At 38.6% G+C, this 13,491-nt stretch overlaps 1 protein-coding gene across 3 annotated transcripts in view; it reads right to left on the reverse strand.

Moving 5' to 3' along the window:
* Positions 1–13,209, reverse strand: part of LOC125924858 (oxygen-regulated protein 1-like) — a 97,544-nt gene extending 84,335 nt beyond the window's left edge. For 2 of the 3 annotated variants that reach the window (XM_049633685.1, XM_049633684.1), the window contains exons 1-2: positions 12,586–13,209; positions 11,591–11,762 (exon numbers count right to left, since the gene is read on the reverse strand). In XM_049633685.1, coding sequence (XP_049489642.1) covers positions 11,591–11,762; positions 12,586–13,209 — 796 coding nt within the window. Of the gene's footprint in view, positions 1–3,398; positions 9,124–11,590; positions 11,763–12,585 lie in introns of those variants that run through there. The other variant, XM_049633686.1, reaches the window with a different exon arrangement.
* Positions 13,210–13,491: the final 282 nt, after the last annotated feature.

Raw genomic sequence — 13,491 nt, forward strand, 5'->3', positions numbered from 1 at the left:
CAGTTCTGGAATGAGTAAGTCACAGGGATAAAAGGTACAGCACAGGGAATACAGTTGGTGGTATTGTAATAGTGTTACATGGTGACAGATGGTAGCTACAACTTTTAGAGAGCACAGCATATAGAGTTGTCAAGTCACTACGTTGTGTGCCTGAAACTCATTGTGTGTTAACTATACCTCAATTTTTTAAAAGGGGAACAAAATTTAAATTGTAAATAAAAAACAAACCAGCTAAAATGTATTGAGCACACTGTAACGTTTTTACAAGCATCCCCTGAAGTGATCTTCTCACAACAATCTTGTAAGGTAGCTACGTCATAAAACCTTTAAAGTGGTGGTCCCATTTTACAGATGAGAAAACTAACAAAATGAGTGTCACAAACATGAAACATGGCTTTGAAACCTCAATATAAACCCTGAAAACGGGACATGTGCTTTATGTCACTGAAAGATTAAGATATCTGAAAACTTCATGTAGAAATCACTGAACCAATGACTCATTAACTTAGTTTCAACTTGAGTTCGGATTTGGGGCTGTCCCCACTCTCTCAAAATTCACCTTTCCTTGGGATCAACTCTGAGGATTCTTGGACAGCTTGCATTTTTAATATCGCCTCTACTTTTGAACTTCAGCTCCTTGCTACTAACAGAACGTTTCCTCTAATTCCGATTCTTGATATGCCCTCTGGGTTTAAGACTTGTGTGGGAGGGGAGTTGTACAAATGGATCCTCAGTTTCCTTTGGAGCAGAAGCAAACTGCCCAGAGAGTGGCCCAGTCTTGGATGCACTCCCTTTGGCCTCGCAAGCCTCCTCCTGAGTGCTGCAGCGGAGCTGCTGGCAAAGCATAGCACAGCTGACATCTTGTGGGCATAAACAATAACTACACCGTTCCACCTGGATTCCAAGACTGAACTCGGCTGTATTCTCCCAAACACAATAGGCTAGCACTTCATTTTTAAAGCAAAAGCCAAAACGGCGTAACATTCTTAAATTTCTTCCGAAGCTTCATTCAGTCTTCTACCTCTCAATGCAAGTCTCGTGAAAAAAAAGTTTAATCATTTGAATGTTAAAAGAAAAAAATCACTTTCACGGACCTTTTGAATGACTTAATATTGCTTCATAAAATACAAGCAACTCAGTTCTATCCCTCAGCCTCTTTGCATATCTCCCTACATGTGTGGATCTGAAGATAAGGGGTAAAGAAAAAGCATTTGTAACCATCCCACACACATTTACCAGGTGCTTACCACGTTCCACGCAACAGGCTAGAACTGGGAGAGAAACATGATATAAGATGCGATTCCAAATCTCAGAATCAATGCATATCAGCCCATTTATCTTAAATAAGAACGTTACCCAGTCGTGCATTACCAATTCATGTATGTCACTCTCAACTTCTTTTTCCCAATATCATCTGGGCCCAGCCGGTAGTGTCATTACAGTAACGTAACGTATGTAGTAAAACCGCTAAAAATCATATGCTACATGCCATATCTTCCCAAAAGTTCCCAGCTATTGCGATTTCCCCAATTTCCTTGATACATCTAAATATCATTCTCTTTCCGAATTAAAAAGAAAAATAATTTCCTTCTCTCTCTTCTTTGGGGAGAGCAGTAAATAATTTTTTAAACATTTTACAACTCTTTCCTCATATAAAAAGAACAAAGGTGTAGTAAAAGTAGCAGATTTTCAAGCACAAAGGTCTGGGTTCAAATTCTGGCATGACACTGTGCACCACGGATGAAAATACTTTACCTGCCTGCTCTAGATTCTCTCACCTATAAAAAGGGAATAGCAAAGCCAAACTCACAGTCTTTATGAGGAAGGATCACATTTAATACATCTGTAAGACTACCTCAGACACTACTATAAAGTACGCACAAAATGAATTCTTCTCCCCTATTATTTCTCCACAATTTCAGCCCTTTTATGTCAACAAAATTCTCATTGGTCATTACAGAAGCTAAGGTAACACCACAGCTTCCACTTTTCAGTGGGAAAAGCATTATCACTTAATGTAAAAAAAGCATACTCTATGTAGAGGCAGTCTTTATCTGGTGAAATAAATAGCAACTCATATTTTTTATGGATTTATGACTCACGCTGAACTGATTTTTTTTATGTAATTAGTTACCTTTAATTACTCAATGCCAAATTTATTTTAGCACCTCCATATGTGGCTCCAAAAAACATTAATTGTTCTACTCTGAGTCAGTTTCAGACAAGAAACATAGACTCCAATGATTTATAAGACTTGTTTCTATACCATCATATAATCATTAGGTGTAAGGAATTTTACTTAAAAGGTTCCCTGGATAAATCCCAGGCAAAATACCCCATGTATTCAAAACAAGCAATTTATAGTCTAATCAAATTTATTTATCCTTCTAGACATGTTTTTATTCATATCCTAATTAAATTTCTTATTTATGCAGCTCGACATAAAAAAAAAAACATGTCAAATTCTTCACAGCAGTTCTTCAATGCTGAGAATTTTAAAGTCACCTTTTTCTTTTCTTTTCCAAGTTAAAATCATTCCAGCTCCTTTAATTTTTCTTCACAGAGCATACTTTAAGTTTTTCCTTGTTTTTTTTTTTTCTGATTTACTTGGATTTCTTGACATTTTACTAATGTATAAAAGATTATAATTTCAGGGCGCCTGGGTGGCTCAGTTGGTTGAGCATCTGACTTCGGCTCAGGTCATGATCTCACGGTCCTGGAGCCTGCTTCCGATTCTGTGTCTCCCTCTCTCTCTGCCCCTCCCCTGCTCATGCTCTGCCTCTCTCTGCCTCAAAAATAAATAAAAACATTAAAAAATATATATATTATAATTTCTAGGCAAAGTAATAGAGAAGAAGCATAGTAGTAAAGAATCTTTTTCTCATCATGAGAACAAGCGATTAATTCTGCCCCAGTGAAATGCTCACAAGTTCATTAGGTAGATGTTCCCAGGAAATTAGATTCAAGACATTGGCACAAGAAACTTACAAGAATGTTGTATAAACCTTACAATCATACCTTTATTAAATCAGTAGTTAAAATTAATAAAGGAAGTACATTTGAGGCTAAGTCTATTCCATTTATTCACCAATATATTTTATTCACCAATATACATTTTACCAAAAAAAAACCTGACAATATAAACAGAGAAAAAAGATATAATTCCTGTCCTTAGGACATTTGTGATGTCCTAGAAGAAAACCCACAGTTACAGGAAATTATGTACACTCAGGGAAAACACACACAGAAAATTCAAAAATAACAATAAAAACTGAGTCTGTTATTTTTGGAAAAATAAAGAACAGTGGAATACTTAAAGTCAAACAAGATTATCCAAGTGCAAGCTTTCTAGAGCAAGCTCATTTTAAAGAAGGGGGAAATTTTTAGAGGTTATCTAGCCTATATCCATCCCTTGTGTTTCATCATATTATGAGGGGGAAGATGCACTGATTTAAAAAGGCGGCGCTGATATTGAAATTATAAATTTTCTTGTTCATCAGTGCTTTCAAGATCAGTCAAATTGGTTTTCCTCTTCCCAAATGAAAAGGTCTTCATCCTCAAATACATAAAATATTTCTAATATATTCCTGTTGCTAATACTTAAAGGTGTCTCAACTTTGTAAAATAGGCAGGCTTGACCACGCATTTCAAAGAAATGATAGTTGATATTTTCTCTTACTACTTGGTTGAGATTTGTTCTTGAGTTCTGGAATCTGTTATTTAATAAGTTGTTATTCTCATCAACTACTTGAAAGATCTCATTCGTCTGACTGCTGGGGTCCTGTGTATTTGAATTCACAATATCTACAACCAACAATGATGGGTGCAAGAAGTTCACGCAAAACGTTTTCTTTAAATATAATTGAAATTTCTTTAAATTATTTTCTTCCTCTAAGTCCAAGGAGCTAATTCTTTTTAATTTTCTTAATTTCCTTTTATCCATCAAGTCAAATGTATTATTAAAATAAAACCGATTAAAGGTATCATCAATGGCATTATCAATAAATGCTTTTCTACCACTTGCTTTATCGTTCTTATCTCTAAACACGGTTTTGTTCGACTGTAGCAAATATGGGTGTATTTTCATCCACAAATGGAGACCCAGGAAATTTTCAATATCAGAATCTTTGCAATATGCAAATCCTCGGTCTTCTTCATTTATAGGTTGTATGGTAACAGTTAGTATTGGGCAATGCTGACCACAAAGAGCATAGAGTTTATCCAGAGAGTCCCCTTCCTGAAGTGCACCATGAATTACATTACCAGGCAATGGTTGGTTTTTAATAGTATCATCAGAGACAGGATGGACTTTGCTACCAGCTGACGTGAAGACCTGAGTGACTGATGTACATACTCTTTCTGACTTATGACTAGCTTTCTCCTCTGCATGATCATTGGGCTTTCTCTCCTTGGCACAAGTTCTATTTTGAACATCTAGCAAATCCTCACAAAAAGGCTCAGAGTCACTACAATGAGGCATGTTAAAATAACTGCATTTCAGTTCAAGGGGTTGAGTCAGTTCCTCCAATTCTGAAGAGGATAGCTCAGCCATGTTTGGTCCTGGGGCCAAATTTCCAAAATGTGAATATGGTACATCAGTGCTGTTATTAAGTAGAGTATCCACTGATGTGGTGTCTCCATTGCCACATAAGCCAGAATTTTCAGGAGATGATACTCTCAACAAATGATTTTCTTTCAGAAGCCACTTGCCTTTATCAATCAGTACTCCTTCCTCCAGATCTCTGACAAGTCTGTGATGATCATTTTGTTTTGTACCACGTCCTACAATGTCTCCCCCATGATAATTGGCCCTCACACCATTAAAGTCACATTTATGTTGGCCTTCTTCTGGAAATTTCTGCAACACAGATGAAATGCTAGATACCTGTTCAGAAGACCCAAATGACTGACCTTCAGAATCATAAAGACCTACTTTCCTAGCACACTGAAATTCCATAGAATTATAAGGACAAACCTGAGATCTGTGTGTAGACCCAGGAAAAAAAGATGGTTTAATAATCTCCCCTTTAGCATAAAGTTTTTCAATTGTTCTTTTAACAAACCCTTTATTGTATTCTTTCTCTTGGGCAATCTCCTCACAACTGCCATTGGGGCCATGACTGGATGGCTGCTCATTCTCACTGTCCTGTCTAAAGTCTGACCAATCAGAAGTCACTGGTCTTGTGAAACAATTTTTAAAATCAAGAGAGGACTCTGAATAACTTCCAATTTCCATGCTTCTCACCATCATTTTTACTCTCATTTTAGTTTCTCCTTCATTGAGTTCCTTTTCACTATTTTGCTTAGAATCATAGCAAAAAACTAAAGATGGTGGTGTTTCCAGCCTCCTACTGACTGTCTCACCAATTACACCACTTCTTTTTTCTTCTTCTGTAATGTTCCTGCTAGAGACTTCCACCAATTCCAAATTTTTACTAGCCTCGAATTCTTTTTGGATCAATTCTTCAGTGGCCTGTTCTTCTGCATGTATCTTTGTGTTAAAGATATCAGTGTCTTGGTTTTCTAATTCTTCAAAAGATTCCAATTCTGAAATGCTTCTTTCACTGGATGTCAAGCTATTGGTTATTGAGCCTGGTTCTTCAGACGTCTTTGAGTCTTCCTTATCAGAGGATGCATATGCATTTCGACCCTGAAATTTCTTCAATAAATAATTTTTAAATTCAGCCAGAGAGCTACATTCCTCATCAAATTCTGGTTTGGTTTCATTTAGGGGAAAGCCACAGTGGCTTAAATTGCTGATATTTTGGTGTGACACCAATGTATTAAAGCCATGTTTACACCCAGGGTCTGCCAAAATAGTTAGGTCTTTCTGAACTTCATCGACTCTTTCTAATTCTTCAGTCAATTCCAAATTATCAGTACATGTGTTTTCTTTGGAATTTAAAAAGTCATTGGTATTGTCTTTTTGGGGAATGTAGGCCTCATCAATTGGGCAAGCTGCTTCATAAACACAGTTTTCCTCATAAGCACAAGGCTTATCAGAAGACAGAGCATGAGTAAGTGAACAGACCTTTCCTAGGAGACAAGCCTTATTCACGGAGGTCTGATCTACGGTATGGCCATCAATAGGTGAAAAAACGTCACTGAGGTTACAAGCCTCTTTTGGAGGATAAGACTTATTCCCAGTGCACATCTCACACGTAGAGTAAGTCACCTCTGAAACACAGACTTCAGAGGCATGGTCCTCACTGGCAGAGTAGCCTCCATCTATAGAAGAGAGTTTCTGTGTTTTTTCATTCTCAGTGCACTCGGGAACTCTCTGAATGTTGGGTGTGGAACAATTTGCAGGAAGTCCTATTGGAACCGTATCTTGTTCTTTCTCAGCAAGTCCAAGGTGATTTGTGGTGGCCTCCGCTAAACTGGCAACAGCAGCCTCCAAGTCATCAGCTTCCTCTGTGATGGCAGTATGCTTTAGGACTTCTAATAATGCAAGTATTTCTGAAGTTCTGGTGGTAATCTTGTGAGTATCACTTTGGCAGAAGCTATTTATACTTCCCTTTAAGGTTAGCACCAGAAGCCAAGCTAGAAGGACATTGGTATATGACTTAGATATTGGGGAAGGAGAGGGAGTATCTGTAAGTGAACCTGGCATTTGAATAACTCCATTCTGAGTCTTAGGAAGTAAAGCTTGCAGTTGGCGAAGGAACAGGACTGGTAAGAGGTCTTTGGAAGTGTCTTCTACAAGATCTACTTGAATAGCAGCCTCCACACTGTGTCTTTTTGTAGCTAGGTTTATTTCTTGGTAAACAAGGCTTACCTCTGGTCCTAAGTTTTTAGTACATACCTGGATTTTAGTATTATGATCATCAATAGCTGCCTGTGACATAGCACAATTTTCATTCAAGGAAAGTAAGTAAGCATCATTCAGAGATTCAACCTGGCTGTCACAGAGATCTTCAGTAAGTTCTTCACTGGTATCTTTGTCAAAAGATTTACCTATTTTTTTACCTAGATTATTTCCTGCCAAACCAGCATTTTTACTTACGTGTTTATTACTTTCCCTAACAGAATTATTTCCTTTTCCAGAACTTGAGTGGGAATTCGTTTCTGCAAAACTACTGTTGTTACAACTTACCACACTCCTTTCCTTTTTGCACACTGGAGTTAATTTTCTAGGTTGCGAGGTTGGATGTGGATTTATGTTCTGCAACCATCTCTGTATATAATTTTGAACTGAATGATGGCTAATATCCTCAGGAGAAACAGCTTTTTTCAAAGAAGCTAAGGAATTTGCCCTGGTTGTAACATGTTGTTTACTTATAGTAGTACTTAATTTCAACTTATCTCCTTTTTGTTTTTTCTGAGTTTTCAAAGTTATGTGTGAATTATTAACTTTTGAAACTATACTTCTCTTTGTCATTCCTCTCAAATACCAAGATGCTACTTCTGCTTGAGCCTGTGGTCCACAAAAAGCATTGGGGTTTTGCTCAAGGAAGTTAAACACATGAAATAAATTTTGATCTCCAAAACTATTTTTGCAACACCTGAAGTCACTATAGGGAAATACTTTATCTCCTTGACCAATTTCATTTTTTGCAGGTCTTCCTAAACTTACTTTATTTAGTGGTCTGGATTTTCTTTTGGCTAAAAGTCCTTGAACTTTCGTAGGATTCTGTACGTGGATATTCTTGGGATTCACAGGACTGAGATCACTTTTGGAACAAGAATAATTTGATTCTATTACCATATCACTTGCATGGAGATCTTCCTCACAAAGTATTCCTCTTTTAAGGGAACTGTGTGAATCCTTTAATCTGATTTCCTGTGCAATTCTACCTCCTTTGTTTATTCTCTTACTCTTACTAAGAATTGCTTTGGTTGCAACCTTCCCATCCTGATGCCTGGAGTTTATCACTTGTTGCTGACATTTCATCTTCTTTTTGCTGGCAGCAGATGATGAAATCTGCTTTTCATTTGCTGGAAATTTTGTTAAATCACGCTGAGCACATTCATTAATTAGTCTGTCAATTCTTGTGGTGACAGTGGAGGACCCTACTGAAGCTGGGGTCTCAAAAATAGTTATGTCAGTTCCAGGGTCATTACTTAAAGAATGAGTTGTATCTGCTAAAACAGGACTGAATCTATCACTGGTGTTACCATAAGGTCTTAAGTTTTTGATACTAGTTTTGTTGTCTGATGTTACACTATTAACTATACCTTCCTCCACAACTGAATGTTCCGATGCAGCCTGTGGCAAGCCATTACCATGAGACATCTCTAACACCTTTTCACTTGTAATTTCTACAACATCAGCATGTACTGCACCTGACTTGAGCAGTCTGCTTTCCTTTTTCCTTTCTAAAGATGCCTCTATCTTCTCATTGTTATCTACATGAACAACCACTGGTTTGTTAGATACTGATGACATTTTACTGCAGGAATGTGTAAACATGTGATATTCAGATTTGTTTTCCCCGTCTTCCCTTTCTTCACTATAGGAAAACTGTCCAATCATTTCCTCTTGAACTTCAGTTTCAGATACCAAGGTCACACGCCCCTTCACAGATTTCTTTTGTCTCACCCTCCTTGGCCCAGGTGTAGGTGGCCGATAAAAATGACGCTTCGCTTGATCCTGAGTTTCCTGGATGGTGTCTGTGTCCATAGCAGCATTCTCCCAACTAGCAGATGTGCAAGTTTCAGCCTCTTGAGCTGTCGTTTGAGTGTTTATCTCTCCAGCCAAACTGCCCTCTTGATCATGGCCTTTCCTCAGAGATGAGACATCTGCAGACAATGAGCATGCTGCAATCTTTAAACCAGAGGAACAATCATCTGTTCTTCCTGGAAAACTGCCTACTTCACTCTTTTCATCATTATTAGAAAGACCAGCTCTACTGACAGTGGTCCATTTTATGGTTTCCTCCTCTTTTATCTTAAATCGAACTTTCATCTCAACTATCATGGTGCCATCTTGATTAAAAACAATTGATTTCTCAATATCATCCTCAGAAGGATATATCAATAAATTCTGAGAATCTTTTTTTTCTAAGGCCAAGTAATTTTCAGAAGCAAAAGAATGGTCTGAGTAGCAATCACTATTATGCATTTTGTTGGAAGAAACAGAATAAATCTGGGACTTTGGGCTTGAAGGCACATGTGTGCTCACTTTCAAGATTTTGAGAGTAAAAAATGCCCCACATCAAAGTGTAGAAGATAAAGAAGTTATAAATATCCAATAGAAGAGGCAGCAAAGAAAGAAAAGAAAAAAATAATTAGTATAAAAAATACCACATTTTCTAAATTTTATAGTAAGATATTATTAGCAGATTTCTCACTTCTATGTATTCATTTGTTATTTGAATTCGAAGTCACTGTAATATCTGGTGCATCTCTACAAGCTACTTTTAAAACGAGAACCTTTAGGGGTGTCTGGGTGGCTCAGTCAGTTAGGCATCCAACTCTTGGTTCAGCTCAGGTCATGGTCTCATGGTTTGTGAGTTTGAGCCCCCTATCGGGCTCCATGCTGGCAGTGTGGAGACTTTTTGGGATTCTCTCTCTCCTCTCTCTCTGCCCATCTTCCACTTGTATGCTTTCTTTCTCTCTCTCTCTCTCTCTCTCTCTCAAAAATAAATGAATCAACTTTAAATAAAAATTTTTAAAAAGAGAATCTATAATCCTACTAAAATAACAAGATTCACAGAATTTTAATTTTAATTAGTTTAATTAGGCAATTTTAATAAGTATAAAGTAGAAATTGCTAAATATTCTAACAAAAAAAAAGATTTTTGTGGGACTCTGTTTTGCTGTTTTGTTTACCAGCACTAAAATTGGAGTCTAACGAAGTGCTGCTTACCAATGCAAACAAAGCAAGTAAAAAGTTACAGCAATATTTATTTTCCTGTCTTTGTATTTCCAAGAGAGGCACTATAGCATTATGAAAGCTAAAACATTTTTAGACTTTATTTAAAAGTCAGGATTAATCAGGGCACCTAGGTGGTTCAGTCAGTCAAGCATCTGACTTTGGCACCTGACTTTTGGTTCTCACGGTTCATGAGTTCGAGCCCTGCATTTGGGCTCTATGCTGACAGTTCTCTGTCTCCTCTCTCTCTGCCCCTCCCCATTTACATGCAGACTCTCTCTCTCTGTCTCTCAAAAATAAACAAATAAATAAATGTCAAGACTAATCAAGTAACAGTTATTAATTTAGCATTCCCTTTGTATAACTAGTGCATTGACTTGATATAGGGCACAAAAGAGAATAGAGATAGACAAAGATCCAGATATCTGGTTATATTTTTAATGTGCATCCCAAAGACAACTTTGGTACTCATGCTTCTTAAACTCAATCAAATTCTTATAGGCAGGTTGCATACATTTGCATATTCTTGGCATCAATTAAATATCTTTAACATTTCAGAGTATAAACCTAAAATATGTTCTCCTATTTTTGGTATACATTTACCAAAATTGCAAATAAAAATGTTTCACTTACAACTTTTTAAAATAAAATTTAACAAAACCCTTAGATTCCCTAACACCATCAAAAATCATATTCAGCAACCCATATCAAACACAAAATAAAATCATTTTAGTAAAATGAGCACAGTGAAATAGTACTACCATATGCTTAACAGACAACTGGCAGCTAATGCCTACAAAATAGAAACATTAATAGATATCTATTGAGTTTATCCCTAATAGATGAGTTTCACCCATGTTAGCAATAAGTAGAGGGATTAATACTACTTAAAGAGTGTATTATTCAGTGCCTACATAAAACCCAAAATTTAAGTATAAATGGCACTCAGTTCCTTAGCAAAAGAGCTAAAAAAAACTGTGCACAATGAATAATGAGACTAAAGTATTGAGCACAATGAATAATACAATTAGCCACACCTTCATAGAGAATTTATAGCCCATCCCACACTCGGGTATCAATAAACCCTCCTCTCCCCTACCCAAAGGATAATGCGATATTGTATAGCATTTCCTAAGGAATTGTCAACCTGGATTATTATTAACCAGAATGAATTGACTATGTGAAATTTTTTTAATAAATAAAAAATGGATCTGAGGCCTGTAATTTTTACTGTAATAACTTCAGAAAGTAGACTTCATATGTAGTTAGAGACTTGAAAATACACTCAACTAACCTGCTGAGCTCAGCTATGATGCCACATAGTATTATTTGCAAAAATCTCTACAACAACCAGAGATGTCACTTCTACAAATTCCATAGAATTCCTCTCCAAATCAAGAAAGGCTGCCATTTTTATTCTTTATCTAGGTATCAAATGCCCCCCCCCACCACCAAATAAAGCATACCTCATCAATTTAAACAAATATATCATTGATCGATTTGGGAAAATCTAAAAAAGAATCATACAATCTCTATGACTCTTTCCAACTATTCATATGACCAATTCCAGTTTAGAATGTTTTTGAGCCCCTCATTTTCTCTCATGTGATGAAGGAAATTGGCCACTTAAGCATGGATTTTTTTTAATATTGTGGCTAAAACACACACACACACACACACACACACACACACACATATACACACACACACACACACACACACACACACACACTTCAGGGCTAAAAATAAGGGCTACATATTTAAGTGACTTACTCTTTCTTCTTTCTGACCTAGCAGTTCCCTTGGTATACACATGATGAGAGGCCCCTGGTAATCTTGAAGAAAGCAAATACTTCTGGATGTCATAATTTCCAGGTTTAAACGGCTCCCTTCCTGCTGCCACCACAGCTCCAGAGCTCAGGATCACAGCCTGGAGACTGGGAACCTAGAAGAAACCAAAGAGTTAAGGTCCTTACATGAGCAACATGAAATTCTGTTCTTTTCATATGGTCATTTTCTAGCAGAAGGGATCAATTCAACAGCCTTTAGGGCTTGAAAGAGATAATCACCAAGCATTCCTTAGGCATCAATACTGTATACAAAGTTACCAAGTATCAAGGTGAAGGTGGTTAAATCAACATCCTATTGAGCCAGCATACTAGCTGAAGATATCGGTCTTCTGGTCTTCTGCTATAACTAAAGACTTTTATTTATTTTAGTTTTTTTTTTTTATTTTTTAAGTTTATTTCTTTACCCTGAGAGAGAGAGAGCAGAGGAGGGGCTGAGAGAGGTAAGGAGAGAAAGAGAACCCCAAGCAGGCTCCACCCTGCAGTACACAGCCTGGTGTGGGGCTCACTCACAAAACCGTGAGATCGCGACCTGAGTTGAAACCAAGAGTCAGAAGCTTAACCCACTGAGCCACCCAGGCGCCCCACCAAAGAAACCTTTCAAAGGTATGCAGTACTGCCTCTGCATTCCCCACCAAAATATCCAGCTGTAGCCAAAGGTCTTCCTTGAGCCAGCTGAGAAAAGGGCCTGGGGAACATGCTGTCAGCTGCAGGTGAAATGCAGCGATTTCAGATTCCAATCTGAAATGCAGTGATTCGGATTCCGACCAGAGAACGACGGGGCCACCCACCCAGGTGAGCCCCCGCCACCCCGCGAGGATGGGAATACACACACAGGCACAAGAAGCCTTCCTTCTCCAGGGCCTCCTTCCACGTCCCACACGGCGGGAGCTCAGACGTGAGAAGCACCTGAACACTCACCTTCCTTCCGTCCGTGGCGTACAGCTTGGTCACCGGGAACCGCATGACCTCCATCAAGTGCTGCAGGAAGGCCTGGAAGCTCTGGGTAACCCTTCGGTTCAGAACGACCGTGCGCCTCGTCTTCGGGTCGCCATTTTTAAAGACCACGAGCCTCCGCGGCGCGCGTAGCATGCCGGGAGCGGCGGCGGCGGGCGCCGTGGGTGGGGAGCTGTGCGCGTGCGTGCTGATGGCCCGGCTGCTGTACCAGGGTCGCGGGCGCCGGCGGGCCTTGTCGAGGTCCACCGGCTGCACCTTCCTCCGGTGGGAGCACAGGTACGATTCGCCGTCCTCCAGCTCCTCCAGGCGTGTGATGCTGTGCCTTCCCCGAGGGGTGCTGATGTTCCTCACCCCGAAAGGTAAGGGCACCTTCCTTGACAGGTTATCCAGCAAAGCATCAAATGTCTTAAAGGAACGAGGGTTGACCACCACACTGACCCCACCGAATTGCGGGTCTCCGCTTTTGTAGAAGCTGATCTTTTTGGCCACAACAGGATGCATGACGCTCAAATGGCGAGGAGAAGGACCTTGACCTTCAGAAGAGGTTGGATGAATCACGGAAAAACTAGTGGAAGAAGTTTCGCTCATTTTGGCCGAGACCTCGAAAGGGAAAAAATTATTCATCTCGACAGTGACAACACCATAAACGATACATGATAATTCAAATGTAATCTAATTATAGTTGTAGGTATCTAGGCTGTTCCTAGGATTTCAAGAATCCATGTATTCATTCATTATTCCTGCCTATTTTGAATGATAACTTGTAAGGGGCTTACAATAAAAAGACACAAGTAAAACACTTAAATAAGGATATGTGTAATTTAAAGATGAAAACAATCTAAAGACACCAATAGGGGTGTCGTTAAATAA

The sequence above is a fragment of the Panthera uncia genome, chromosome F2, assembly GCF_023721935.1.
Source record: "Panthera uncia isolate 11264 chromosome F2, Puncia_PCG_1.0, whole genome shotgun sequence".
NCBI classification, from domain to species: domain Eukaryota; kingdom Metazoa; phylum Chordata; class Mammalia; order Carnivora; family Felidae; genus Panthera; species Panthera uncia.